At 41.2% G+C, this 25,140-nt stretch overlaps 1 protein-coding gene across 5 annotated transcripts in view; it reads left to right on the top strand.

Annotated features, from left to right (window-relative positions):
• Enpp1 (ectonucleotide pyrophosphatase/phosphodiesterase 1) overlaps nt 1-23,729 on the top strand; it is a 74,246-nt gene extending 50,517 nt beyond the window's left edge. For 3 of the 5 annotated variants that reach the window (NM_001308327.1, XM_006512598.4, XM_006512599.2), the window contains 13 exons: nt 1,362-1,493; nt 3,773-3,804; nt 4,411-4,538; nt 5,771-5,840; nt 6,668-6,755; nt 7,574-7,740; nt 8,757-8,808; nt 10,244-10,398; nt 12,270-12,399; nt 13,546-13,626; nt 14,358-14,490; nt 16,203-16,365; nt 19,667-23,729. In NM_001308327.1, coding sequence (NP_001295256.1) covers nt 1,362-1,493; nt 3,773-3,804; nt 4,411-4,538; nt 5,771-5,840; nt 6,668-6,755; nt 7,574-7,740; nt 8,757-8,808; nt 10,244-10,398; nt 12,270-12,399; nt 13,546-13,626; nt 14,358-14,490; nt 16,203-16,365; nt 19,667-19,837 — 1,502 coding nt within the window. In that variant the 3' untranslated portion in view covers nt 19,838-23,729. The remainder of the gene's footprint in view (nt 1-1,361; nt 1,494-3,772; nt 3,805-4,410; nt 4,539-5,770; nt 5,841-6,667; nt 6,756-7,573; nt 7,741-8,756; nt 8,809-10,243; nt 10,399-12,269; nt 12,400-13,545; nt 13,627-14,357; nt 14,491-16,202; nt 16,366-19,666) is intronic. The other 2 variants (NM_001308329.1, NM_008813.4) reach the window with 1 other exon arrangement.
• Nucleotides 23,730-25,140: the final 1,411 nt, after the last annotated feature.

The raw sequence follows: 25,140 nt of genomic DNA, 5'->3' as shown, positions 1-25,140 counted from the left end.
CTGACCTTTTCTCTGGTTTGATAAAATTCTACACCAGTATTGAAAGTACTAAAAATAATATCCAGCATTAAATTTGGGTAACTACAGTTGAGCTTTAATTGGGACATATCTTTATATATCTCTTCAATTCATTTTAGCATCATAAACCTGACTTTAAAGGAAGTACCTATGTACTTTTATCTGAGTTTCTTGTGAGAAACATGCTATTTTTAAAGAGTTTTAATTTAACTATTGCTTGTGAACACACTGCACCATGGTGTGCTGTTAGAGGTCAGAGGACAACGTTTGGAAGTCAGTGTCTCCATTTGCGATGAGTTCTGGGGACAGAGTTAAGGTTGTTAGGTTTGAAGAAGTGCCTTTTCCAGCTGAGCCACCTCACTGGCCCCCAAATGCGTTTTTTTTTTTTTTTGCCAAGTGATTCTGTACATATCACGTGATGATGTACAGCTTTGGGCCTCCAGAGCATCATCCATGCAGCAAAGCAGTCAATAGGCTCTTTCTGGCTCCTTTTGTTCATCTCGCTTGTCTTTGCTTCAGACATGCTTGTGGGATGCTGTCTTAGGAAACAGTCCTAACACTGTATACTCCAGGATTTCCTTCTTCGGGAGTATACTCCAGTTTAATATGAGGTGTTTTGAGGTAAATCGTCCTCTTCAGTTGTGGAAAGGCATCTGGCAATGCTCACATGGTGATTGCATGAGGCACCAGGAAGATTCATTTAGTGCCAAATCTGGGGACGAAGGAACGGGAAAAGGGAGGAAAGCTGGAGAGATGGCTAAGTGATTGAAGTGCTAAGTGCTCTTGCAGAAGACCTGGTTCAGTTTACAGCACCCACATCAGGAGGCTCATATCATGTGTAGCTTCAGTTCTTGGGATCTATATCTTCTGGTTGTCTGTGGGAACCTGCACACATGTCATATGTATATATGACATATATACATACATATTCAGACATTTCTCTGTGTGTGTGTGTGTGTGTGTGTGTATGCACACTCATGTAGGCACATGCACATATGCATATATAAAAATAATAAACATTTTAAAAAGATAAATATAGAGAAAATGTACACCTAACTGAAACGTTGTGTCTTATCAGATGATCAACTAATATGAGTACTGAATTCTGTGTATATAGATAATCGGTTAAATTCTGGAGGTATCAGGTGGCTGAGGCAGGCAGATCTCTGTGAGCTCAAGGGCAGCTTGGCATATGTAATGAGTTTTGGGATTATGTTCAGAGACCCTGTTTCAATAAAACAATAAGAAAGGGACAAAAACTGATTCTGGAAGTGAAATTAATTATGCTTTATGTGCGATTTCCTTTAGTCATGTTACGACATGTTTTGTGATTGATTTTCCAGGCATGGAACAAGGCAGCTGTAAGAAGTATGTGTACCTGAATAAGTACTTGGGGGATGTGAACAATGTGAAAGTTGTGTATGGACCTGCTGCTCGGTTGAGACCCACTGATGTTCCAGAGACATACTATTCATGTGAGTGAAGCTATTGGCTAACTTTAGATGTCACTAGAGAGAATGTACTACATGCCGGCCACAGGAATGCACAGGTGTTCTGTACAGGGTAGCACTGGAGTGAAGAGAGGGTAGCCATTTACCTATTAGATTTTTGGACCGGACACTATGTGGTAATCTATAATTTCATATTCCAGTATATAGTCTGCTTTTTAAGTTTTATACACTGTTTATGAGAAAACTTCAACTATGTTTTTAAACATTAGGTAATGACATTCCATTACAATGACCCATCATTAGAATATTATTGTTATGAAGAGGAATGCAGCAGAAATTATTCATTCTGTAGGCAATCAGTTTCTTTACTAAGAAACAATTTCCCAAAGCATACATCTTTTACATATAGAGAGACATATGTCAACCACTTTGGAACACAAACCGCCAAGACACCTTTAAAGATATTTGTTACTTTGCACAGCAAGCTCACTTCATAACTGTCTCCAATCTCCATGGCTCCTGTTCTGATTTTCATCTTTGGCTTTGCTTATCTTTTTGATACAATTTTTAAAAAAGATTTGTTTTATTTTATGTATGTGAGTACACTGTATCTGTACAGATGGTTGTGAGCCTTCATGTGGTTGTTGGGAATTGAATTTTTAGGACCTCTGATCACTCTGGTCAACCCTTCTCGCTCCGGCCAGCCCGCTTGCTCTGATCAACTCTGCTCGCTCAGTCCCTGCTCGCTTCGATCCAAAGATTTATTTATTATTATACATAATACACTGTAGCTGACTTCAGATGCAGCAGAAGAGGGCGGCAGATCTCATTACAGGTGGTTGTGAGCCACCATGTGGTTGCTGGGATTTGAACTCAGGACCTTTGGAAGAACAGTCAGTGCTCTTACCCGCTGAACGATCTTGCAATTACATTGTACAATGGAAATATAAATTTGTCTGAATTATCAAAATTGGGTTAAGTTTGGATTTTACAATGAAATAAATTTCGGTATAGACGGTTGGATATTTCGCTACTGTTGTCCTCTAAATAATACAGTCTTAAAATGAGCTGTGACTCACTTACTTTGTATTAGGCATTATAGTAATTCAGAGATGAGTTAAAATATACAGGAGATCATTTAAGCTACATACAAAGACTGTATGACTTTGTAGGGGACGTGGCCATCTGAAACTGGTAGTATCTGAAGGAAGACTCTAGAAACATTTTCCATGGATTCTGAGGCTCACTGTGCCTGGTTAATAACCTGTTAGAAATGTGTAGACTGACATTCCTGGGTGACATTTGGCACAGGGCGGTTGACGTTGACAGACAGACTGAGTGGTGTTTGGCATGTGGCTGAGCTTTAGCCACAACATCATCTCCCAAATTAAAGCAAAAGTTGCGTATCAATTTATCTATACACATACGTATGGATTCTTTTGTGTAGGTAATTTCCCCAAATGTATGTAACTAAAAGCAGAACGAAAGGGGCTTTTAGAAAACTAGACAGTAGCTGATATGTAGCACAAACTTCACTAGGAAAATCTAATGGACCCTCCCCGCCCCCATTTAAACCCAGTGTTGACACTAATTTACTTGCCTTCTCATTTGTATCTGTTTCATTGGAAAATTCCATTTTCTCTCTACATCACAGCTCGTTTCTTCTCTTTAGAGAGAGCTTGCTTAGTTTGGAATATGTCTTCCTAAGTACTTTCTGTAATGTATCCGAAACACATATCTTGATTATGACGTGGAGAAGTTATGCTAGATCTGGATGGGTGGACAGCAGCTGACGAGTCAGGGGGATGAGCAGACAAGCATGTGGCTGCACAGAGAGATGGGTCAACAGACAATGCATTGGTTACCTTTTTGTAGGGCAGTGTGACACTGTTTCTTGGCCATTGTGACAGAATGGTGCCTAAGCCTTGTCTGCTCTTTTCAGTGGCCATGCACTGATGTAAGAAGAGCTGTTTGAAACTAGCTTTGGGGCTGCCGATGTAGCTCCATTGGCACAGAACTTGCTTCGTTTGCAGAAAACCCTGGGTTTGATCACCAGTATTACACAACTTGGGTGTAGTGGCACGTGCCTGTAGTCCTAGAGTTGCAGGTAGGAGGATTAGAAGTTCAAAGACATCCTCACTACATAATAAGTTTGAGGCTAGTCTGGGCTGCATGAGATCCAGTTTCAAAAAAAGGACAGAAGAATGCACACTGATAGTTTGAGTTTAACAATACAACACTGTGCATCTTATATTACTTGTATTATTAATTGTAGCATATCATTCTTTTGTTTGTCACTTCAGTTAACTATGAAGCCCTTGCAAAAAATCTTTCTGTGAGTATCTTAATTTTTCATTATTCAGTTATTGCTATACTTGATAATATATATGATATAGTATAGTTGGTAATATATATGATATAGGTCATGATGTCCTACTGTGCTGCATGTCTATAATCTTGTTTTTGATCTGGTTTATACTAAATATCTATTTTAAAAAATATGTATTTGTCCTAGTGCTGATATATATATCATATGCAAAGAAATGCATATTTATATGCATTTATTACATATATGTGTAACATATATATGTTTCATATTTGACACAGTTTACTGAAGAATTTTGTATAGATGCATTTAACAGCATGTGAAATAAACACATTAGTTGTAACCCCACTGTAACCCAGTGACACTCTAAGAATCGTAGGTCTTTTGCTCAGTAGTCATTATAATTCCCAATAGAGGTTCCAATGACCATTCAAGTTCCACAACTAGCAAGAAGCATTAGTTTCCTAGCTGCACCTGTGTCTTCCAGTCAGGCTGGTAAGATGCTTGTGAGTAAAATCCCGACCTGAAGTTAATGTTTATGCCCCAGGTGATGTAAGAGTAATGGTTTTGCTTTGTTTTGTTTCGTTTCGTTTCGTTTGCCTTTTGCTCCATCAGTGCCGGGAGCCAAACCAGCATTTCCGGCCTTACCTGAAACCCTTCTTACCCAAGCGCTTACACTTCGCTAAAAGTGACCGGATTGAGCCCCTGACCTTCTACCTGGACCCTCAGTGGCAACTTGCGTTGTAAGTCATGAAGCCGTTCTGGGCACACACAGCCTGATGCAGTATCCAGTACAGGGAGGACTCGCCCCTTTCTAGCAGTACGTGTAGGGTGTTCTTCACTCTAACTCTAAGCTCTTAGCATGTTGAATTGGATAACTCTTTTCACTGTGAGCTGCTCTGTTCATTGTAGGAACTTTGACAGCACCCTGCACTTGGCTTTAGCATTTAATCTCAACGTCTGGCCATCTGGAAAGTTGACAGATGTTCTGTACCATCCTCAGCCTGGGGATGAGCGATCAGCTCTGACTAAGGCCGTTGCTCTGTCTGCTCACATGCTGATGTCTTCTAACAGTCGACATTAATGCATTGCCCATACCACCGAGGCTCTTCTGTGAAGTAGTTATTTCTAACAATCCTTCCGAGTTCAGCACTTGTGAGAGCACTCTTTCACGAGCATGCATCTTGTTACACACAGCTGCTGCTTTTCATTTTCTTATACCAACCCATCAAGAAACCTCAGCTTGTTGGGAATACTCACCAAAATATTTGCATGATTGATAATATTCATATCTCAAAACTTGACCGTTAAATTATTTTGGTAGTCACCCACAAAACCGTTAATTGTGACAAATGTCCCTGCCGAATAATACTCGAAGCAGTGAAACACTTCCGTCAACAGTTACACCTCTTTTCTCGACTACAGAGCAAGGCACTTAGTCTAGCAGATGCATAACGGGCCAGTCATTACTCTCAGGAGGTTCAGTATATGACGACTATCTTAATACTATATAGGAGGGCTAGGCATATAGCTCTGTGGTAAAGTGCTTGCTTAGCACTTCTAAGGCCCTGGGTTCAAGCCCCAGTACCTCCAGCAACAGCAAAATACTACATCTAAGTATTATTATAAACCACATCATTTACAAATGACCTAAATGAGAAGCTCAAACCAAGTGGAGTGAAGATGAATGCCATTTTATTATTTTTTTTTTTTAGCAGAGTAGGCATTCCAAGACCCATACTTATATCTCTGTACTGAGGCTTGGTCACCTCTGTCTGTTGTTTTATGAATGGATCAGCTCCGAGCAAAAGTGTATAAAGAATAATACCCAGGAGTTTCAGAGCAAAGTGCCTTTATTTAGTTTATGTTCATTTAACAATAGCCACTTATTCTTTATGAATGAAAATAGCAGTGTGGCTGAAGTTTTGTCCAAGGATGAAAATCATATTACTAATTTATATATGTCAAAATTTAGGAATCCATCAGAGAGGAAATATTGTGGAAGTGGATTTCATGGCTCTGACAACTTGTTTTCAAACATGCAAGTGAGTAAACCTTTTATACTTTGCTGATAGGATCAGTCTGAAGAAAGTCAGATGACAAAATCTGAATCTTAAAAGAACAAACTGAGTGTGTAGAGAACGACAGTGACTGAGCTTTATTCCTTTGGGAAGAATGAGAGCGCCTGTTAGGAAGCCATATTCGTGTTTCTGTGGACGTGTGATTTATTGGCCACCTTGCTACGTGTCTAATGACCAATTTGAAGATATCTGAGCTCTATGAACTATTTTGTCTCATGACAAACATCAGTGACTCCAGGTGATCATGTTTATGATCTGAAAGGAGGTACCACCTGGCATTTGCATGGCATTTTAATTTTTTCTGAATATAGTTGTAATGATGATTAAAATATTTCTCCTTAGCATCCTGTGAGGTAAGCAGTGTGAGTTTATACTTCAGCTCTGGGTGTTGGGTGCCCTCTCTGATCTCTGTGAATGTCACCCTCACAGGTGGCATATATTCACATAGACACACAGAAACACAAATAAAAAATAAACTATGAATCCCTTTTATGAAAAGAAAAGAGCAAAATTTAAAATGCATTAAATTCCACCATAAATACACCAATTCAGAAATCATAGATTTCTATGAAACTTGTCCTATTTTATAGATATCTATAGATAATGAAAATTAAAACAGGGCCCAAGCCAGCCCACTGGGCATGGTGGTTCCCTTCTTAGCTTATATAGACATCACTATACATAGGTGTGCATGTGTACATATGTGTGCAATGCAGACAATATAAAATTTTGACCACCTCCATGCACAACTGAATTAAGCAGATAATCTTTTATATTTCTGGTGAATTCAGGCTCTTTTTATTGGCTATGGACCTGCCTTCAAGCATGGTGCTGAAGTTGACTCCTTTGAAAATATTGAAGTCTATAACTTAATGTGTGGTAAGTGTGAGTAGCCATTCTGACGGGTGTAAAATGGATGTTCTTACAGAAGACCTGCGCTTGGTTGCCAGCCCCCATGTTAGGTGACTTAGAACCACCCATAACACTAGCTTTTGTGGGACAAGTGGACTTTGGCTTCTGTTGTCACCAGCACTCATGTGTACATACTTACGTAGACCCACACATACATATGATTAAAATAAATATAATCTTTTTGTTTGTTTTTTTGAGATGAGATTTCCCTGTGCAGCCCTGGCTGTTCTGGAACTCACTGTTTAGAGCAGGCTAGCCTTGAATTCGGAGATTCGCCTGCCTCCGTCTCCAAGTGCTGGGATTAAAGGCGTGGGGCATGTGCAACCATCTGGTTAAAATCAATCAAATAAATGAGAAGTTCAGGAATCTGGGTGGCATAGCACTTATGTCAGTAGTAGAACAGCGCATTTGGGGTGGAGAAGTGACTCTCTAGTTCTTCCAGGTGACCCAGGTTCAGTTTCCAACACTGCCCCAAGACAGCTTTCAAATAGCATCTAACTTGAGCTGCAGGGGCTCCATCACAGGCACCCACACTCACATGCACGCATGTGCACACATGTACAGTTTTTATAGAATATTATAACAGAAATAACTGTAGATGGATAAAAAGAATCACAGATTCCTATAGTTGAAAGCCAAGCGTGTTTTATCTTCATTCTACTTAAATAAAAAGAGAATCAAATGCATCGTCAGATGTAAAACTATAAAATGAAGCTCATGTACAAATCGATTTGTCTGGTCTCGGGATGCCTGGCTGACTCTTTACCATTCTGGGGACTCTGCAGACTTACTGGGTTTGATCCCAGCTCCCAATAATGGAAGTCATGGCAGCCTTAACCACCTTCTAAAGAAACCCATTTACAACCCAAGTCATCCCAAAGAAGAGGGCTTCCTGTCTCAGTGTCCAATCAAATCAACATCCAATGACCTCGGCTGCACATGTGACCCTTGGGTGAGTATAGCTGCAAAGCTTAATATTGTGTGTGTGTGTATGTGTGAACATCTCTTTCTCTCTCTTTCTATGTGTGTGTGTGTGCATGCGTGCGCATGTGCACACACATCTCTCTCTGTCTCTCTCTATCTCTCTCTCTGTGCACATCTCTCTCTGTCTCTGTGTACACATCTCTTTTTGTGTGTGCACATCTCTCTGTGTGTGTGCACCTCTCTCTCTCTCTCTCTCTCTCTGTAGAATGTATTATAGAAAAAGCTAAGATGAAATTAAAATGTAGAAGTTGATGTAACATGATTATTAAGAAAATGTATGTATACTTTTAAATCTAAGAACACATGCAGATCACTTCTTAGACAGCTCCCCATCTACTTTCTGCATTTTTAGCTGTTTGTATCCTCTGGGTATTATGAGCCCTTGAAGGCAGTTGGGCTGAACTCTACAGGATCCTTTGAGCAGAGTAAACCTATGTTATTGAATGTTCCTTCTCTAAAATAAGGCCCAACCCCCAACTTACTGCAAATTTAGGAGAAGAACGTGTGTGTGTGTGTGTGTGTGTGTGTGTGTGTGTAGGTTGTTGTTGTTCAAACGGATATAATAAATACATGGTTCCATTTTCATTAGTGGTAATTGTCCTAATCATAGTGATAATGTCTTAGCTGTTGTAAGAATGAAAAAGTTTTCAGTAATCCATCAGCCCAATGGACAAGATTTATGAAGTTAGTAGCTGGATCTTATTTTACGGGTTCACTTTTGCTTACCTTTGGTTTAGACTTGGAATAGAGATCAGATTGTGAATCAGGTTTATAGTTTCAGTTGCCACAGGTAATTTTGTCTCATGGCAATTGCTGCTTCTCCTCTTCCACCCCACCTTGTCAAAGAAGGAAAACATCTCCCATGATATTTTGTTAATTTTCTTTTTGTTTCTTCTTGGATTAGTTAAGCTACAGAAATGATATAGTACAAAATTAAAGCATATGTTCTTACTCCTTAAAAATCCCTTTATAAACTCCTTTTAGATTGTGCCAATCAAGGACTTTGAGAAACAGCTTAATCTGACCACAGAAGATGGTAAGGCATGTTTGCACTCAGATCTGAAATGTGGATGCGGGACCTTCTCTGTGTAAGCTTCATAGAGTTGTTGGGTTGGGGGCAGGGCATTCTTTATGAAGAAGCAGGGAGCCATTTGATGAGACATAGTTTTCTCTGCCAGATAGTCTAGCATGTTATTCATGCTAGAAACTTACACTGAAAAGGTATACATGCTGGTTTGTGAAAGGTATGCCTTTCTGCACGTGTTGAAAGTGTTTTGAAATTTTAAAGATTTTTTTTTTGTATGTTTATAAGAAAGCTTAGATTTCCATTTAAAATACCTGGCAAATTCCTGTCCCCTTGTTTTAAATTAATTGTAAGAAATTACAGGTTGGTTTATCTATCTAAAGTTACTTCCTCATACATTTTTGAAAATTAACTTGTTTCTTATTTATTCATCTCTCATAGCTTTCTAATGAAGGCTATGACTTTGTAGGCAACAGATGCAATATATTCTGTGACTTGGGTGCTCAGAGTTACACTGGACGATCTCTAATCTTTAGATAATTTGACTAATGCTTTCTCCTTACTGGAACAAAAGGATAAGTTCTACATTAAACCTGACTTGAGCTGGTTTCGTAACTGTCAGGATTGGGACAATCTTTTATCCCCAAGGTAGCACAGTATGTGATAAAGACTGATGCATTGAGACCATGTAGAGCTGAGTTCCTGGGCTCAGGAGCAACACGATGGGGAAGTATTTATTCCCTGCAAGCCTCCATCACCTCATCTGTGAAGTAGGTGTAGGACTGTACTTCTTAAGGAGATGTAGGAAACAAGATGAGGACCCTTCTGCAAAGCACCCTACCCTTAGAGAAATGGCATCAAGCCATTGTGTACAGTGACGTCCTATCTGCCAGTTGCTCCTAGTCTTTGCCTTCTAACCACCCACAGGTGCCTTCTTCACGTACCAGTCACTTAGTGAAGAGTGTTTAAACAGTATTAAGGAATCAGGGGACTTGTGATGCAGTTAAATGGGTTGATTACTTGCCAGCGTGCATGAAGTCCTAGGTTCACTCCTCCAGCACTACAAAGAATTAGGCATGCTACCACACACTCAGGAAGCAGAAGCAAAAAGATTGGAAGTTCAAGTTCTACCCTGGCTACACACTCACTTTGGTACCAACCTGGGCTAACCTGAGTCTTTGTCTCAAAAAAAATTTTTTTTATTTATTTATTTTTGGGTAGTGTGACAATAATTTATGGTAATTCAAGGTAGTATTCTCCTGTGACACTTCTTTTTTAAACAGAACATTGATATTTCAGTAGAAAAGGCAACGTTTCATGGATTTACATTTGTGTGTGTTTCTATGCCCTGAGACGTTTGTGACATGGTTAAAAGAGTTTCATGAGTGCTCCGTTGTAGAGCACCAAACATTGTAAAGCGTGGTTTCATTTTCCCTTTGTGACCAAGTAGATGACATTTACCATATGACTGTACCCTACGGGAGGCCCCGGATTCTACTGAAGCAGCACCGCGTCTGTCTACTCCAGCAGCAACAGTTCTTGACCGGATACAGCCTGGACCTCCTCATGCCCCTCTGGGCGTCTTACACCTTCCTCAGTAATGCAAGTATCTGCCCCTTCTTTGCGCTATGTTGAAAGCAGTTTATTGCTGTTAGTCTGTTACCCCTTCCTGAAAGAGGAGAGGAATCCAGAAGTTAGGGCACAGCTTTAGGTCTGCCACTATCTCCCTGTGTAGCTGTGACACTCAGACTGAAGTTCTCCATAGCTGATTTCCTTTATGCCCCTTTACCCCTCCCCCCTTCTTTTATTTTTTTAAGACAGGGTTTCTCTGTGTTACCCTAGCTGTCCTGCAACTCACTTCGTAGACCAGGCTGGCCTCAAACTCAGAAATCTGCCTACCTCTGCCTCCTGGGTTCTGGGATTAAAGGCTTGTGTCACCACACTGGCTACCCCTCTATTTTGAATATTGTGACTCTTGATTTATACTCCTAGGAAATCAGATTGGCAATAGGTCACAATTTCTCTTCTTGAAAGGAAGGCATGGCTATCTGAGCGCATGGGTTGTCTCCAATTGACCAAATTTAAGGAGACCCATGAGAGCTCTGTCCGGTCGGTCGCTGCCCCTCATTCACCTGAGAACCCCAACACGGAAGGACCAGTGGGCATTTATATCCCCCTCCTGCTCCTGCCAGTAACAGAGAAGTGGGGAATCAGGTTACCATCCTCCCTCACTCCAGCCCCACTGGTTAAATGGAAGGAGAATGGTAAAGGAACCATGGGTGATTGGCGAGCCATAAAGATAGCCTTAAGGGCTTGCAAGGGGATTGAGAGCTCCATTGAAGGAAACAGGCTTAATAGTAAACTTAGTACTGATACTCTCTGAGAGTCCTATACAGAAAGATAGAGATATGCACACATGTATATCATTTCTATTCAAATGCTCATTTCTTAAATGATTTATTTATTTATTTATTTATTTATTTATTTATTTATTTATTTATTTATTTATTTATTTTATGTATATGAGTACATTGTAGCTGTACAGATGGTTGTGAGCCTTCATGTGGTTGTTGGGAATTGAATCTCTGGTCCGCCCCAGTTGCTCCAGTCAACCCTGCTCGCTCAGTCCCTGCTTGTTCCTGCCCAAAGATTTATTTATTATTATAAATAAGTACACTGTAGCTGTTTTCAGATGCACCAGATCTCACTACAAGTGGTTGTGAGCCACCATGTGGTTGCTGGGAATTGAATTCAGGACCTTTGGAAGAGCAGTCAATGCTCTTACCCGCTGAGCCATCTCACCAGCCCTAAAATACTCATTTTTATAGACATTCACATCTGTGCAAAATTTCTTGAGCATTTTAAAACATGTTTGAAGATTACTTTCAGTCAGTTTTTCCCCCTGTGGTATGTAGTGTTCACCATGTTTGGTGTGCACAGGAATTTATTGTGGTTTACTGCTGTAATTTGTGATGGTCATTGCTTCTGTTTGATTCTGGTTTTCTTATCCAAGCAAAGCTATGTGAAGTCAGTTTCACTACGACCCCTGAAAGTGTTTTCCCTTGCTGTGTTCCCTCCCTCCCTCCCTCCCTCCCTCCCTCCCTCCCTCCCTCCCTCCCTCCCTCCCTCCCTCCCTCCCTCTTTCTCTCTCTCTTAGAAACCTTTGGCTGTAATTTTTAGATTTGGAAGATGGAGAGAACTTCTTGGGAATTGACTTTTTATCTCATACAATGTTGAAAACTGCATAAGTAAAACATAGCCATCACAGCAGAAGACCCTTGCACATACAGAGATCAATAGTCTTCCCATTGCAGAATGTGTTTGTTATTTAGATAGAAAATAGCCGCAGGCAGAAGGGAAATGGGAGAGCGCTGTGACTCTGTGTTGGTGCCATGACGATTGCCCCTAACTCATTAGCATCCATCTCTTCTCCACGCCTGACACCTGCTGATTCTCCACCATTTGTTCCCCAGGACCAATTCTCCAGAGATGACTTTTCCAACTGTCTGTACCAGGATCTTCGGATTCCCCTTAGTCCTGTGCATAAATGTTCCTATTACAAAAGCAATTCTAAGCTAAGTTATGGGTTCCTCACGCCACCGAGTAAGTACCTCGCCACCTTGGCCCCACGGCTTTCCCTTCCCCACGTTTTCCTCTTTGCTTGCTTATGAATCTCTCATGGGTCTGTGGGTGTGGCTTACTGCTAGAGAACTCTCCTAGCATGTAGGAGTCCTTGGGCCAAGTGTCAGCACCAAATTAATAATAGCAATAACGAAAGCAATAAAATATATTAGTGAGAAATATCTTCCATGTATTCTGTGGCACTGTGTGGAGCCTTTTTTTAAAAAAATTAACTAGTGAAAACTGATACATTAGGAACATAATTGGGAAATCATTACATTTGTCCGAAGCTTGAATGTCCGATTCATTGTATACTGTGTGTTTAGGGAGTTATTGACCTTGTGTATTCAGGTAGAAGACTCTGTCTTTTCCCTGCATTTCCCTGAAAACTTGAAAGTGAAAGGCTATATCTAGCTCTTAGGAAGGAGGTAACCCACCTCCCATCTCCCTTCCCTGCCCCACCCTCACAAAGCGCCCCCCCCCCTACAGTTCACAGCAGGACTAAGCACATCCTCTCCCAGTGAGGCCCAACCAGGCCCTTCACAAGACTTTTTAAGGCCAGCCTTAAAAGGCAACAATCAAAAGGCCCCAGGTACCCAAGCCCTCAGCTTCCAGTCCAGCCCTGAGTAAGTTCCTGCAGACACCACTTGGCCATGGAGCTATAAGAGAGCAAGTCCTAGCTCAGTTTACACAAAGAAGCCTTGTGTGGCATGCTGGGGCAGACTCCGGGGTTGTTTTCTCTGGGTGGTAGGTGTTGTGCTGAAGCCAGAACTTCTGAACTTTCTTCCTTTGGCTATAAAAAAAAAATTTGAGAAGTTTGTAAACACAATACTCTTCCAGCTGAAATAAGAGAAATAAGGCAAAAGTTTGAAAAGGTATGGTTTAGGGCTTTCTTATTAACATTTGGGTTTCTTCGATAAATTATCAGCACAAAGAATGAGTTTACATTTTTATTTTCCTAAGGAACTTGGGCAAATGTCTTACGTTTCCTGTCTGCGAGGACCTGGGCAGGTTTTACAGGATTCAGTTGACTCTCAGCTAACTGTTACTCTCCACCCCAAGACATTGCGAAACCTTCTTCATGCTGTATGAAAGAGTCATTTTCTTTTTCTTTTTTTTTATTCACAGGACTAAATAGAGTTTCAAATCACATATACTCTGAAGCGCTGCTTACATCTAATATAGTGCCAATGTATCAGAGTTTTCAAGGTAAAAACCTCTAATGATGGTTTCCGTATATGTAAATTTAGTCATTATGTAATATAATTTATAGTTTTGACTAAATGTGCCCTCTGCAGGTACTTGAACACAAAAAATTCTATAAATTCTAAGAGATATATTCCAGTATATGTTTACTTTGTATTTTTATATGTTATAAGCATCTTTGGCAAAAAAATTATATGGTATGTTCTCTATCGTTATATAGTGAATCCAATAAACTAATACGTCATCTTTCAGTATGGTTCCTTATTTAAATAAGTTTGGGTAATTATTTTCATTTTTAAAATGAATAGATCTCATAGCATTATGTAAAGTTATGATACAGAATATAAAATATACCACGTATAAGGACATCTTATTTGAATTTTTGTCTTTGACACATGTATATTTTCAGAGGACAAATTCAGCTATGAGTAGTGAGTCTGATTCATGGTTTGTGCTTCTTTGGTGCTCGGTGTTGACACACAGTCATTACTGCAGGTTAAGGTGCTTATTTCCGAATACAGAGATGGAGTTGGATCCGTGTTTGCCCTGTAGTCTTTCTGAGAGCCAAAAGCGAACCATGCGTTCTGGGCTTGGCAGCCGACTGAAGCCAATCTCGACCCAGTCCTCAGCGATTACAAAGACTAGCATTACTTTATACCATTCGCCAGTTCCACACAGCGGCAGAGCGTGCCGGTCGTTCTTGTGAGATTGCAGCATCTTCTCTTGTTTTTCAGTTATATGGCACTACCTTCATGACACCCTACTGCAAAGGTATGCCCATGAAAGGAACGGCATCAATGTTGTCAGCGGTCCCGTGTTTGACTTTGATTATGACGGACGCTATGATTCCTTAGAGATCCTGAAACAGTAAGAACATATTTCATACTCTTAGAGGGAGCTATAGAGGGGATTCCATCGAGTCAGCAGATCCTTTCTATACAGTGCAACGCAAGTGTACATAGGGACACTTACCACCCACAGGCATTTTGAAATCTCTACGATAGGTATAATACTCAGTTTCAACCAAATTTATTTTTTTTCAATGAGAGAAGTCACATCTCCCCATTCGTGAGCCCTGTGTAGATGCTGGTCCTCTGACAGAAGCGCAGAGTGCAGAGGTGAGAAAGGGGATGAAAACGCACCAAGCCGTCTCCCACTGGATGGCAGGGAGGGAACCACCATCCTGAGGAAACTGTTGATGGAGCTGATTCCATAAAATGAAATAAGGGAATGTTCTAGAAACTGGTTGATGGTTTTGGTTCTTTTGTGGGAAAGAGGTGTGGGGCAGGATTCAAACTCAGGATCTCCCACAAAGAAGACAAGCGCCCACCACTAAGCTATGTGCCTTACCCTGGTTGAACTCTATTAAAGCAAATAACTTAACAGCATTTTCTAAAACAGCCTCAAGACAGATACCAAAGACTCTACTGAGATTTTGTCCCTTACAGAGAACTCTCTTATTGCTTTATAACAAAACATCTTGGGAGTATGTCAGTTTATAAAATGCGTACTTTTAAACTGTGTCTATTATTTTAGGTTTTTGTGTGTTTGTTTGTTAGCAGCAGGGTCTCTCTATGTAGTCCTAGCTATCTTGGAACTCTCCGTGCAGACCAAGCTGGCCTTGAAGTCACAGAGATCCACCCTAGTGCTAGGATTAAAGGTGGGTGCCAACACACCCAGACAGCTTAGCTGTGTCTATTGAAGCAGAACTTTTTTTTTTTTTTTACATGGTTGGCCTGTCCGCCAAGTTGTGGAGGTTGTAGAAGAGACCTTATATGCTCTCGTCTCACAGCGTTAGCCAGATCTCTTCTTTTCAATGTATGCTCCAGGTTATGATTCTACACAGGGTCATTTTATTTGGAAAATAGTGATTGTCACTGTCTTAAATTTTGAAAAATGCCCAACAAATAAGCACAGGTTTAAAAACAGGTCAAGTCTTAACAAGAGTCTGTTCTTAGTTTTCAATTCTTTTTCTCAGTTAAAGTTTGGGGGTAAAACCAGAAATTTAGTCAAAGGGATGGAGAATTCATGACATATCCTCTCTGAAGGAAAGGAGGGGCCTTGGTTGATTCTCTGTCATTGTGCGGCTGACAAAAGAGTATCAATACTAATCTAGAGTTAGAATGTTGGTTGTAAGTGTTCAAAGATTTCATATATATGCATATATATATATATATATATATATATATATACTATCTGAATATTCTTTAGATAGAAATTGAAAAGCCAAATTTTAATAGAAAAGGTTATTTGAACATTCTACTTATTAGCATCAATAATTGGAGTATTGAGGTGTAATGATTATTTAATTATTTATTCTTTTTTTTTTTTTTTTGAGACAGTGTTTCTCTGTGTAGAACAGGCTGGCCTCGAACTCAGAAATCTGCCTGCCTCTGCCTCCCGAGTGCTGGGATTAAAGACATGCGCCACCACACCTGGCTAATTATTTATTCTTATAACATGCTTATTTAATTAAATGTAACCTTTAGATATGTTTCAGTAAAAGTAGGCTGTACTGAAGTATTATTAAGAGAAAGATAAATGTTTCTTAATGAAAGTGAATGTCGCATACTTTACAGAAACAGCAGAGTCATCCGAAGCCAGGAAATTCTGATTCCGACTCACTTCTTCATTGTGCTCACCAGCTGCAAGCAGCTGTCTGAGACTCCCTTGGAGTGCTCCGCCTTAGAGTCCTCAGCTTACATACTGCCTCATAGGCCTGATAACATTGAGAGCTGTACGGTAAGTAACAGCCTGTCTCCCTTGCCTCCCTTGCACACGGACGTGTAACCTGTGTGTCCGTACATTGCTCACACTCTGGAAGAAACAGAACTCCTGAGTGTACATGGGTTTTGGATTTACCTAATGGTTTTACATGTGGGCCTTGTTTTTTATTATAGTATTTATTTAGGGAGAGAGCATCGTGTGTGTGTGTGTGTGTGTGTGTGTGTGTGTGTACACGCACGCGTGCGTCTTGATACATCAGGCTTGCTGGAGGCTCATGGATGTTAATGAGGAGTAGATTCTCTTCTTCCAACACGTTGGGGTTAGGGGGTGAACTCAGGTTGTCAGGCTTGGTGACAAGTGCCTTTACCCACTCAGGGCCCATCTCGATGGCCCTTGATTTTTGAAGAAGACAACTTGTCCTTAGGCTTCTTATATGTTTATGGGTATCTCTTTCTTTGGGTTAGGGAAGTTTTCTTCTTTAATCTTGTTGAAGATATTTACTGGACCTTTAAATTGGGAATCTTCACTCTCTTCTGTACCTATTATCCTTAGCTTTGGTCTTCTCATTGTGTCCTGGATATCCCAGATGTTTTGGGTTAGGAGCTTTGTGCATTGTGCATTTTCTTTGACTGTTGTGTCAATGTTTTCTATGGTATCTTTTGCACCTGAGATTCTCTCTTCTATCTCTTGTATTCTGTTGGTGATGCTTGCATCTATGACTCCTGATCTCTTTCCTAGGTTTTCTTACTTCAGGTCTGTTTCCATTTGTGATTTCTATATTGTTTCTATTTCCATTTTTAGATTTTGGATATTTGTGTTCATTTCCTTCACCTGTTTGATTGTGTTTTCCTGTAATTCTTTAAGGGATTTTTTGTGTTTCCTCTTTAAGGGCTCCTGTATTTCTTTAAGGGAGTTATTTATGTTCTTCTTAAAGCCCTCTATCATCTTCATGAGAAGTGATTTTCGATCCAAGCCTTGCTTTTTCAGTGTGATAGTGTGTCCAGGTCTTGCAATGGTGGGAGAATTGGGTTCTGATGATGCCAAGTAACCTTGCTTTCTGTTGCTTCTGTTCTTACGCTTGCTTCCCACCAACTTATTATCTCTAGTGCTACCTGCCCCCACTATATCTGACTGGAGCCTGTCCTTCCTATAATCCTAGTTGTGTTAGAATCCCTAAGAGTCCAGCTATCTCTTCTGTGATCCTGAGATTCTGGGTGTGTCAGAGTTCCTGTGAATCAAGCTGCCTCTGGAACCCTGAGATCCTGATGTGACCAAGCTTCTAAGATCATGTGATCCTGTGATCCTGGGCTTGTTAGAACACCTGGTAGTGAAGCCTCCTCTGGGTGCTGTGGGACTGACTGGCTGTGGAGTTTGTACCCAAGGTAAACCGGCGCAGGCCGGAAGGAACCCCCAAAACTAGACTTGTAACCTCACTATTATAAATTAATGTTAAAGCTATAGTAAGAAAGCATTTAAATATAGTTCTTCCATATCTAACATTATGAAGATCTTTATTATAGTATTTGCCATTCCAGTGGTGGGTTTTTTTTTTTTTGGAACAATTGTTGATTTTTTCATCAATTTTTTTCCTTGAGAGATTAAATTGCTGTTAAATATACATCAGTCGTCCAGAATGATGTAGTAAGTATTAAACATTAAATATGTTCTGGAGCAAATAGCTGAAGATCAATACAGAGAAGCAAGGAAGGAGCCTCTTGTAACAGGGTCAACTGTATACCTGTTGGCACGGTGCTGTGATCAGTGGAGGCAGAAGGGGACTCAGGCTGTTCATCTCTTCTGTTCCACCATGCTTACTCGTGGCTTTGGCCCACACGAACTAAAAATGATTTCTGCTTTCCGGATTTCACATTTGAATTCTGCACGGACCTGCTGGGGTTGGGGGCGGAGAGAGGCAGCCCCAAATTTATCCTTTCATCAAAATGTTGTTGAGTGACTTGAGCCAAATATCACAAGGCTGTTCTACTCTGCCATCCAAAGAGGAGTGTCCTCCCTGGTTGATGGGAACATTGTATTCAGTTCTTTAATGGCAGCATAAAAGACACTAAATATTGCAGTGCACCGGAAAGAAAGTTATTTTAAAGCTTGTTACACAGTTGCTGTTTCTTCTGCTTCCCCTCTGAACAAGTGACTAAGCATTAGTTGCATTAGCCTGAAGAGACATTCTGGTTATAAGTCCTCTTTACTCATTCCTAAGAATGCTGAAATAAACGACGGACACTGCCTACTGACAAGGAGTTCATGGCGTCAGGTGCTTCCCTCAAAGCCAGAGGAAGGGTTGTGGCTGGGAGGGAACTAAGCAGCAGCTGATTTAAGTTTGATGGGAAATGCGAGGTTTCTGTTCTGCTTTTTATGGTAAAACTCTTTATTATTTTCTACTAATAAGATCCCAAGAGTGCATGGGGCTTTAAAAACAATTACATTTATTAGTAATGTGTGTGTGTGTGTGTGCACATGTGTGTGAGCATGTGTGTGTGAGAGCATGTGTGTGAGCATGTACGTGTGTGCACATGTGTGTGAGCAAATGTGTGTGAAACTCAGAGAACATCTTTCAGAAGTTGGCTCCCTCCTTCCCCAGCCTGGGGATGAAGCTCATGCAGCCAGGTTTGGCAGCATCTTCCTGGCCCCATAGACCTTTCTGATACACGTCTTTGACCCTTTCCCATGGCCATTTTCAGAAATGCTTATAGAATATGGATGCATCCTTTCTATCCCTGCTATCTGATTTAACTATGTTCTCTACTTCCATGGACCAGAAAGTCTGCCTTTGGTTTTTTTCTGATCACATATTGTTTAGGTCTTTATTCTCTTCAGAAATGAAATTTCATCTTATGTATTTTGCAACCCCAGTTCCATGAGACCATAAAGATGACACATTCCCGTGATAACTAGAGTTGGTTTGATATAGTTGCTCACATCTTATACTTGATCTTTAAACCCAGCCTGGCTTTGGCCCGCTGGGGCAAGAGAGATGGTTCAGTGGTTAAGAACACTAGCTGCTTTTCCAGTAGCCCTGGGTTGGACTCTTAGCACTAAATAGTATAACTAGCAACCATCAATAATTCTAGTTCCAGGAGATTTGATCACCTGATTTTCATGATGCTCAGGTAATGCATTCAGGCAACACACACACACACACACACACACACACACACACACACACACACACACACACACACCTGTGACTTCTGTCATTTCTCAGCCTAAAATGTCCTAAGTAAATAAGCTGAGAAGAGGGGGACCTTACTGGGAACGTGAACTGAGTGCTCTCTGGTGACTTCTTCATCTTCTGTCCTAGCATGGGAAGCGGGAGTCTTCATGGGTCGAGGAGTTGCTGACCTTGCACAGAGCTCGGGTCACAGACGTGGAACTCATCACTGGCCTCAGCTTCTACCAGGACCGACAAGAGTCAGTTTCAGAACTGCTGAGGTTGAAAACACATTTGCCAATCTTCAGCCAAGAAGACTGATTGTTTTTTTATTAAAAAACAAAAGAAAACAAAACAAACACCATAGATCCTTTTGAAAGAGTCTTATATTTGATACAGTCCTCTACACTTTTGCATTGTTTGGAAACGGTCGAGTGGAGTTACAACTGGGACTCCCTGTGTGGTGTCGATGTCCCTGGCTGGGTTGTGTGACGACTCAGCACATCTGCAGAGTGTTCCTGTCCTGTGCCATGCAGACTTCCTGTCTAAGAATTAGATGTGTCACTAACGCACGGGGAGTAAAGACACTTCACCTCACACCTGGAAGTGTTCTTAAGGGACGAGGGGCAGTGTACGTGGTCTGGGGACCTGATGTTGGAATCCTATTGTTGTTAATAAAACTGAGTAAAGGACTGGGGTAGCTCATGTCCCATTTTAAAAAAAATGGAAAATGGTTCTGTATTGATTTTCACTTGGAGTTTCAGTTTTAGCTAAATGAGGCCCCATTTCTATTTTTTCTGTCTCCTCCAATAACCAAAGTCTTGTGCTTTTAAAACAAATTGTGATTGGGTCTCTTCAGGTTTAGTGGCTTTCCATCAAAAAACTGGACTTTTGATGGAAAATTTGTGAGTTGAGGATATCTAGCTTTTGTAAAAATCTGACTCTATGTTTATACACACACGCACACATACACATGTACACACGCACACACATGTGCACATGCATGTATGCATGCACACACACATGTAACACATGTGCACACACATGTACACACATACACATGTAACACACCCACACACGTGCATGCTCTTGAATATGCACATGCACACACATATGCACATGCACATCCCAGTCCTCTTTACTAGAAATAAATGAAGACTGAAAAGAGCCCTGAGCATGGTTCTCTCAGGCCATTAAAATTGGGCTTTGTTTGGATGAACCCCGAGAGAACTCATTGGCACTTGCAAAGTGACTTTTTTTTCCACTGTGAAGAGTGTTTTCTCTGCACAAGAGAGCCCCCCTCCCCCACAGTGATGGGAGAAGAGCTTTGCCTGGCTTAGTTCTTCAGTTTGAAGCTGTGTAGATCTGAAGAGAATTCGTCACTCATCACTTAACATCTTCACTGTGCACACGACAAATGACACAGTGATGTAACTTCCCCTCACCGACATTGCCACTGACATTGATGTAATAACTTAGAAGGTGTTGTTTTGTGTTACCCATAGCCTCTGGCATGCATATCTTTCAGTCTGTTCTTTCCAAGTTTGCTACTTCCTGCCAGTCTGTCTAAGGTTTTGTTTGGTTTTTATGCTACCTTTTATCCATTCTGTTGTTCCCAGTAGGTTTATATATAGGCTACTGTTTTATTTGTAAAATGTTATTTGTGTTTTGCTTCTTTATGTCTTCTATTTGCTGAAATTTTTTATTGCTTCCATTGAGTATCAATTTCTTCATTTGTTTCATGTGCATTTGCGGTTGCTGGTTGGAACATTTTTACGATGCTGTTGTACAGTGCTCGTTGGTACATCCTCACTTCCTCTGTCAATGTTTGTTTCTATGTGTAGTGGGTTTCTCTTGTCTTCAACATATTTTTTTTGCTTCTCATGATTGTTTTAAATTAAAACCTGGATATTTTAGGCATTCTATCTTAGCATTCTGCATCTTCGGTAAATCTCCTCTGACATCATCCCTGCAGAAATACTGGGGACTCGGCCTCCTTCTTACTCTCTGGGAGATGAAGTATTTCACCTCCTCCATTGATATTAGGATGAGAGGAGGTAAGCGGAGTGGGGAATTCAGATCTCTGTTCGTTCATTGCTGATGCCTCCCGTGCTGGGATGTGAACAGTACCACTTACTGCTCCTGGCGGGTCTCCAGTGATGCAGGCATCCTGGAGAAAGCTTCATCACCACTGGATAGAGATGACCCTCTCAGGCTACTCAGCCTCCACTGGCACTGCCCTGGCAGCGGAGCTGGAGAGCTGGGTATGGCTTTTACAGCTTGCCAGCCGTAGAAGTGTAGGCTCCACCCCCTTGGCTGGTGTGGGAGGGTCTTTTTTGTGTTTCACAGAAGCAAAGTAGATTCTGGTGAGCTCCGCCCTTTCCTGCCCTTTGGATGGGGAGAGTAAGCCGTGTTTTCCACTCCCTGCCCTGTCATTCTGGCATCTTCATGCTCCTTCATCAAGTCTGAGGGAAATGAGCTAAAAGGAAAACTTGGGACACGGAACGTTACTCTTGAGTTCTGAGGTACTTAGCCTGCCTATGTGGTACTCAGTCCTCCTGGGTTTGTTTTTATGTATAATATAAAGGCTTTGTCACCCAATTAGCAGTATATGTGCTTAGTTACACGACCCACTTGGCCTGAAGCATCCTAGTGGGGCTTCATTAAATGGATAGGCTCCCGTTCTCTGAGCTAGACACTGAAGTCGTAAAGAGGAGCTGGTTACAATTCCTATAATCCCGAGGAAACAGGCAGCGGTGGCAGAAGTGTGAGTGGGTTCCTAAGGAGCAGGAAATGTCACTGAACCATGAAAGATATACTGGGTACTTAATTCAGAGTCCATAGTTCTTAGGGTCTACCTGTAGGTGATGGTGGCTTTGTCCTACTTTTTCTGACAAGGACCAATATGCAAAAAGAACCCCCCCCCCCACTTTAAATCCTAAATCTGACTTCTGTACCTTGGGAGTCCATACTTCTTAAGGAAGGTTCCTTAGAAAATGACCCGTGTGGTCAGTACCTTCATTGCTGAGAAAGAACCAAGCAGGAGTTTTTAAACAATGTTTTCAAGAACAGGACCACAGTGGGAAGAAGGTGAAGGCTCAGAGTCTGTAGGGAAAGGATATCTGAAGCGTTTAAGGACTGTTTAAATGGAGGCTGTGGGGAGCCATGTGTTCAGGAGATGTGATGAGGTGAGGCAGGTGACTGCCCGCAGACGTTTGGTCCTCCTTGCCCTTTCCCCTGTTATTAGCCAGGGTAACTTCTGTCCTGTGGGCACATACTTATCTGCCAGAGGAACTCACACTTGAACTTTGAAACAATTAAGCTGATTACCCTTCGTGTAGAAGCTTGTAGCAGGAAGAGAGTGATGTAAACGCATTCCTAAGCGAAAATTTTAGCATGGTTACAAAGCAGGGACATTTGGGGGCCGGTTTTGGTCAGTCTAAATATTGTAAGACAACCAAAAATTATTCTACAGGATGTAGGTGTGTCTATATTGAGAAATGTCAATTTCTTAATAAAACTCTATTATATTGAGTCTTGGCAGCTTGCCTATGTGGCTGTGTGTATGTGTGTGTTGGGGTGGGGGAGGGGTGGAGCTTCCTACAGAAAAATGATACCAAGTCCAGGCATTGTTGACATTAAACCGCAGCTGCGTTGTTGGAGGGAGAAAAGGAATTAAAGTTCACTTCAGGTTCGCAGAGCAAACAGTGCCAGCCTGCAGCCTCTGTCCTCTTTGGGGACAAGGGCATGTGACTGTCATTTCAGAGTCAGAAAGAGTCTGAAATTAGAGGAAAGGTGCTAACTTGTGACAACTATAGACATTTTCAGTGTGAAGTGTTTGACTGTATTCCTTCCTCTGTAAGTAATGGTTCTAGGAAAGTGCTGCTTTCTAGAAATTATATCTATCATCAGAATCTACAAACACATGAAATATCATGAAATGTGATGTCTTAGTTCCGTACAAATGGCAGAATCGGCCTGAATGACACAGAAATTGACAAAGCAAGGCTCAGCTTTTTTTCTCTTGTAACTTTGCATAGTATTCTCAGCGTCTTCCTGTTTTGTGAAAAGATCTCTTACCAGTTTACAATGCAACTGACCTGTACTTTACTGTGCTTCTCAATGCTCTTCCAGCTTAACTCTATGTTGAAGCATAAACTATCTGGTCAGGGGATAATTTCAAGGTTTTAATAAAAATAATGCTTTGACTTAATATTTATTTATTTATTTATTTATTTATTTATTTATTTATTTATTTAATGCATATGAGTACACTGTAGCTGTCTTCAGACACACCAGAAGAGGGCTTCAGATCCCATTATAGATGGTTGTGAGCCACCAATGTGGTTGCTTGGAATTGAACTCAGGACCTCTGGAAGAGAAGCCAGTGCTCTTAAGCTCTAAGCCATCTCTCCAGCCCTTGACTTAAATTTCTAATCCTATTACCTATCAGAAATTCAGACCAGCATCCAGGAAGATGGCTCAGCAGTTAAGAGCACTAGCGGCTCTTCCAGAGGCTCTGGGTTCACTTCCAGCCCCCACATCACATGGAGGCACACAGATGTCTGACTCCAACTGCTGGGCAATCCCGAAACCTCTTCTGGCCTCTGCAGGCACTGCATGTACACGGGCATTCAAGTAAGAACACTCAGCCCTCTAAAGTAAGAAGAATCAGTATTTACAGGTAGAATCCGTTTCCCGTCTTTGCTCACACAGTAAAGGTGCCGAACACTATTATCCTAGATTCTTATCATTCACTGCTGTGTACCTGGACAATGTCACCATTTTGTAGAGCTACTCATGTGTATTAAGTTATAAACAGAAACAAACTTGCCAATCCCCTGAGCTCCCAGTATGTGTATCCAAGACATGGCCACTTTGTTTCCAACAGCTCATTTTAACCCAGGAATCTGATAATCTTTAACCAGAGCAGGACTAACAGTGGCTTCCCAAGCTGAGCTGATGACTCCCTATCAGGGTGTGAGGCACTGGGGTAAGTTGGAGTCAAGGGAAGGACAGACGGAACTCCTGTCTCTCTGTGCTCACTTGTGAACATTAACCTGGAACATTGGTTCTCAAACTGCAGGTCCCTTTGCGGGGGGTGGGGTGGGGGTTGGGGGTGGGGTGGGGGTTGGTGGTGGTGGTGGTGGTGGGGTGTTCAGATATCAGATATCCTAAATATCAGGTATTTACATTATGATTCATAACAGTAGCAAAATTATAGTTATGAATTAGTAAAGAAAATAATTTTATGGTTGGGGGAGTCACTACAGCATGAAGAACTGCATTAAAGGGCTACAGCATTAGAAAACTTGAGAACCACTGCTGTAAGAATAAGGTCTGTCAGACCCTTCAAGATGTAAAATAACATACAATACACGCCCCACGTAAGGCTCCTGGTACTTCTTGTGTGGCTGTATAGAAGGTACTATGTATCAAGAAGTTGTACTTAGGGGGCTGAAGAGATGGTTCAGCAGTTAAGAGCATGGGCTGCTCTTCCAAAGATCCTGAGTTCAAATCCCAGCAACTACATGGTGGCTCACAACTATCCATAATGAGATCTGATGCCCTCTTCTGGGGTGTCTGAAGACAGCTACAGTGTGTTTACATATAATAAATAAATA

The sequence above is a fragment of the Mus musculus genome, chromosome 10, assembly GCF_000001635.26.
Source record: "Mus musculus strain C57BL/6J chromosome 10, GRCm38.p6 C57BL/6J".
NCBI lineage: Eukaryota > Metazoa > Chordata > Mammalia > Rodentia > Muridae > Mus > Mus musculus.
This window is presented reverse-complemented; position numbering and strand designations above follow the sequence as displayed.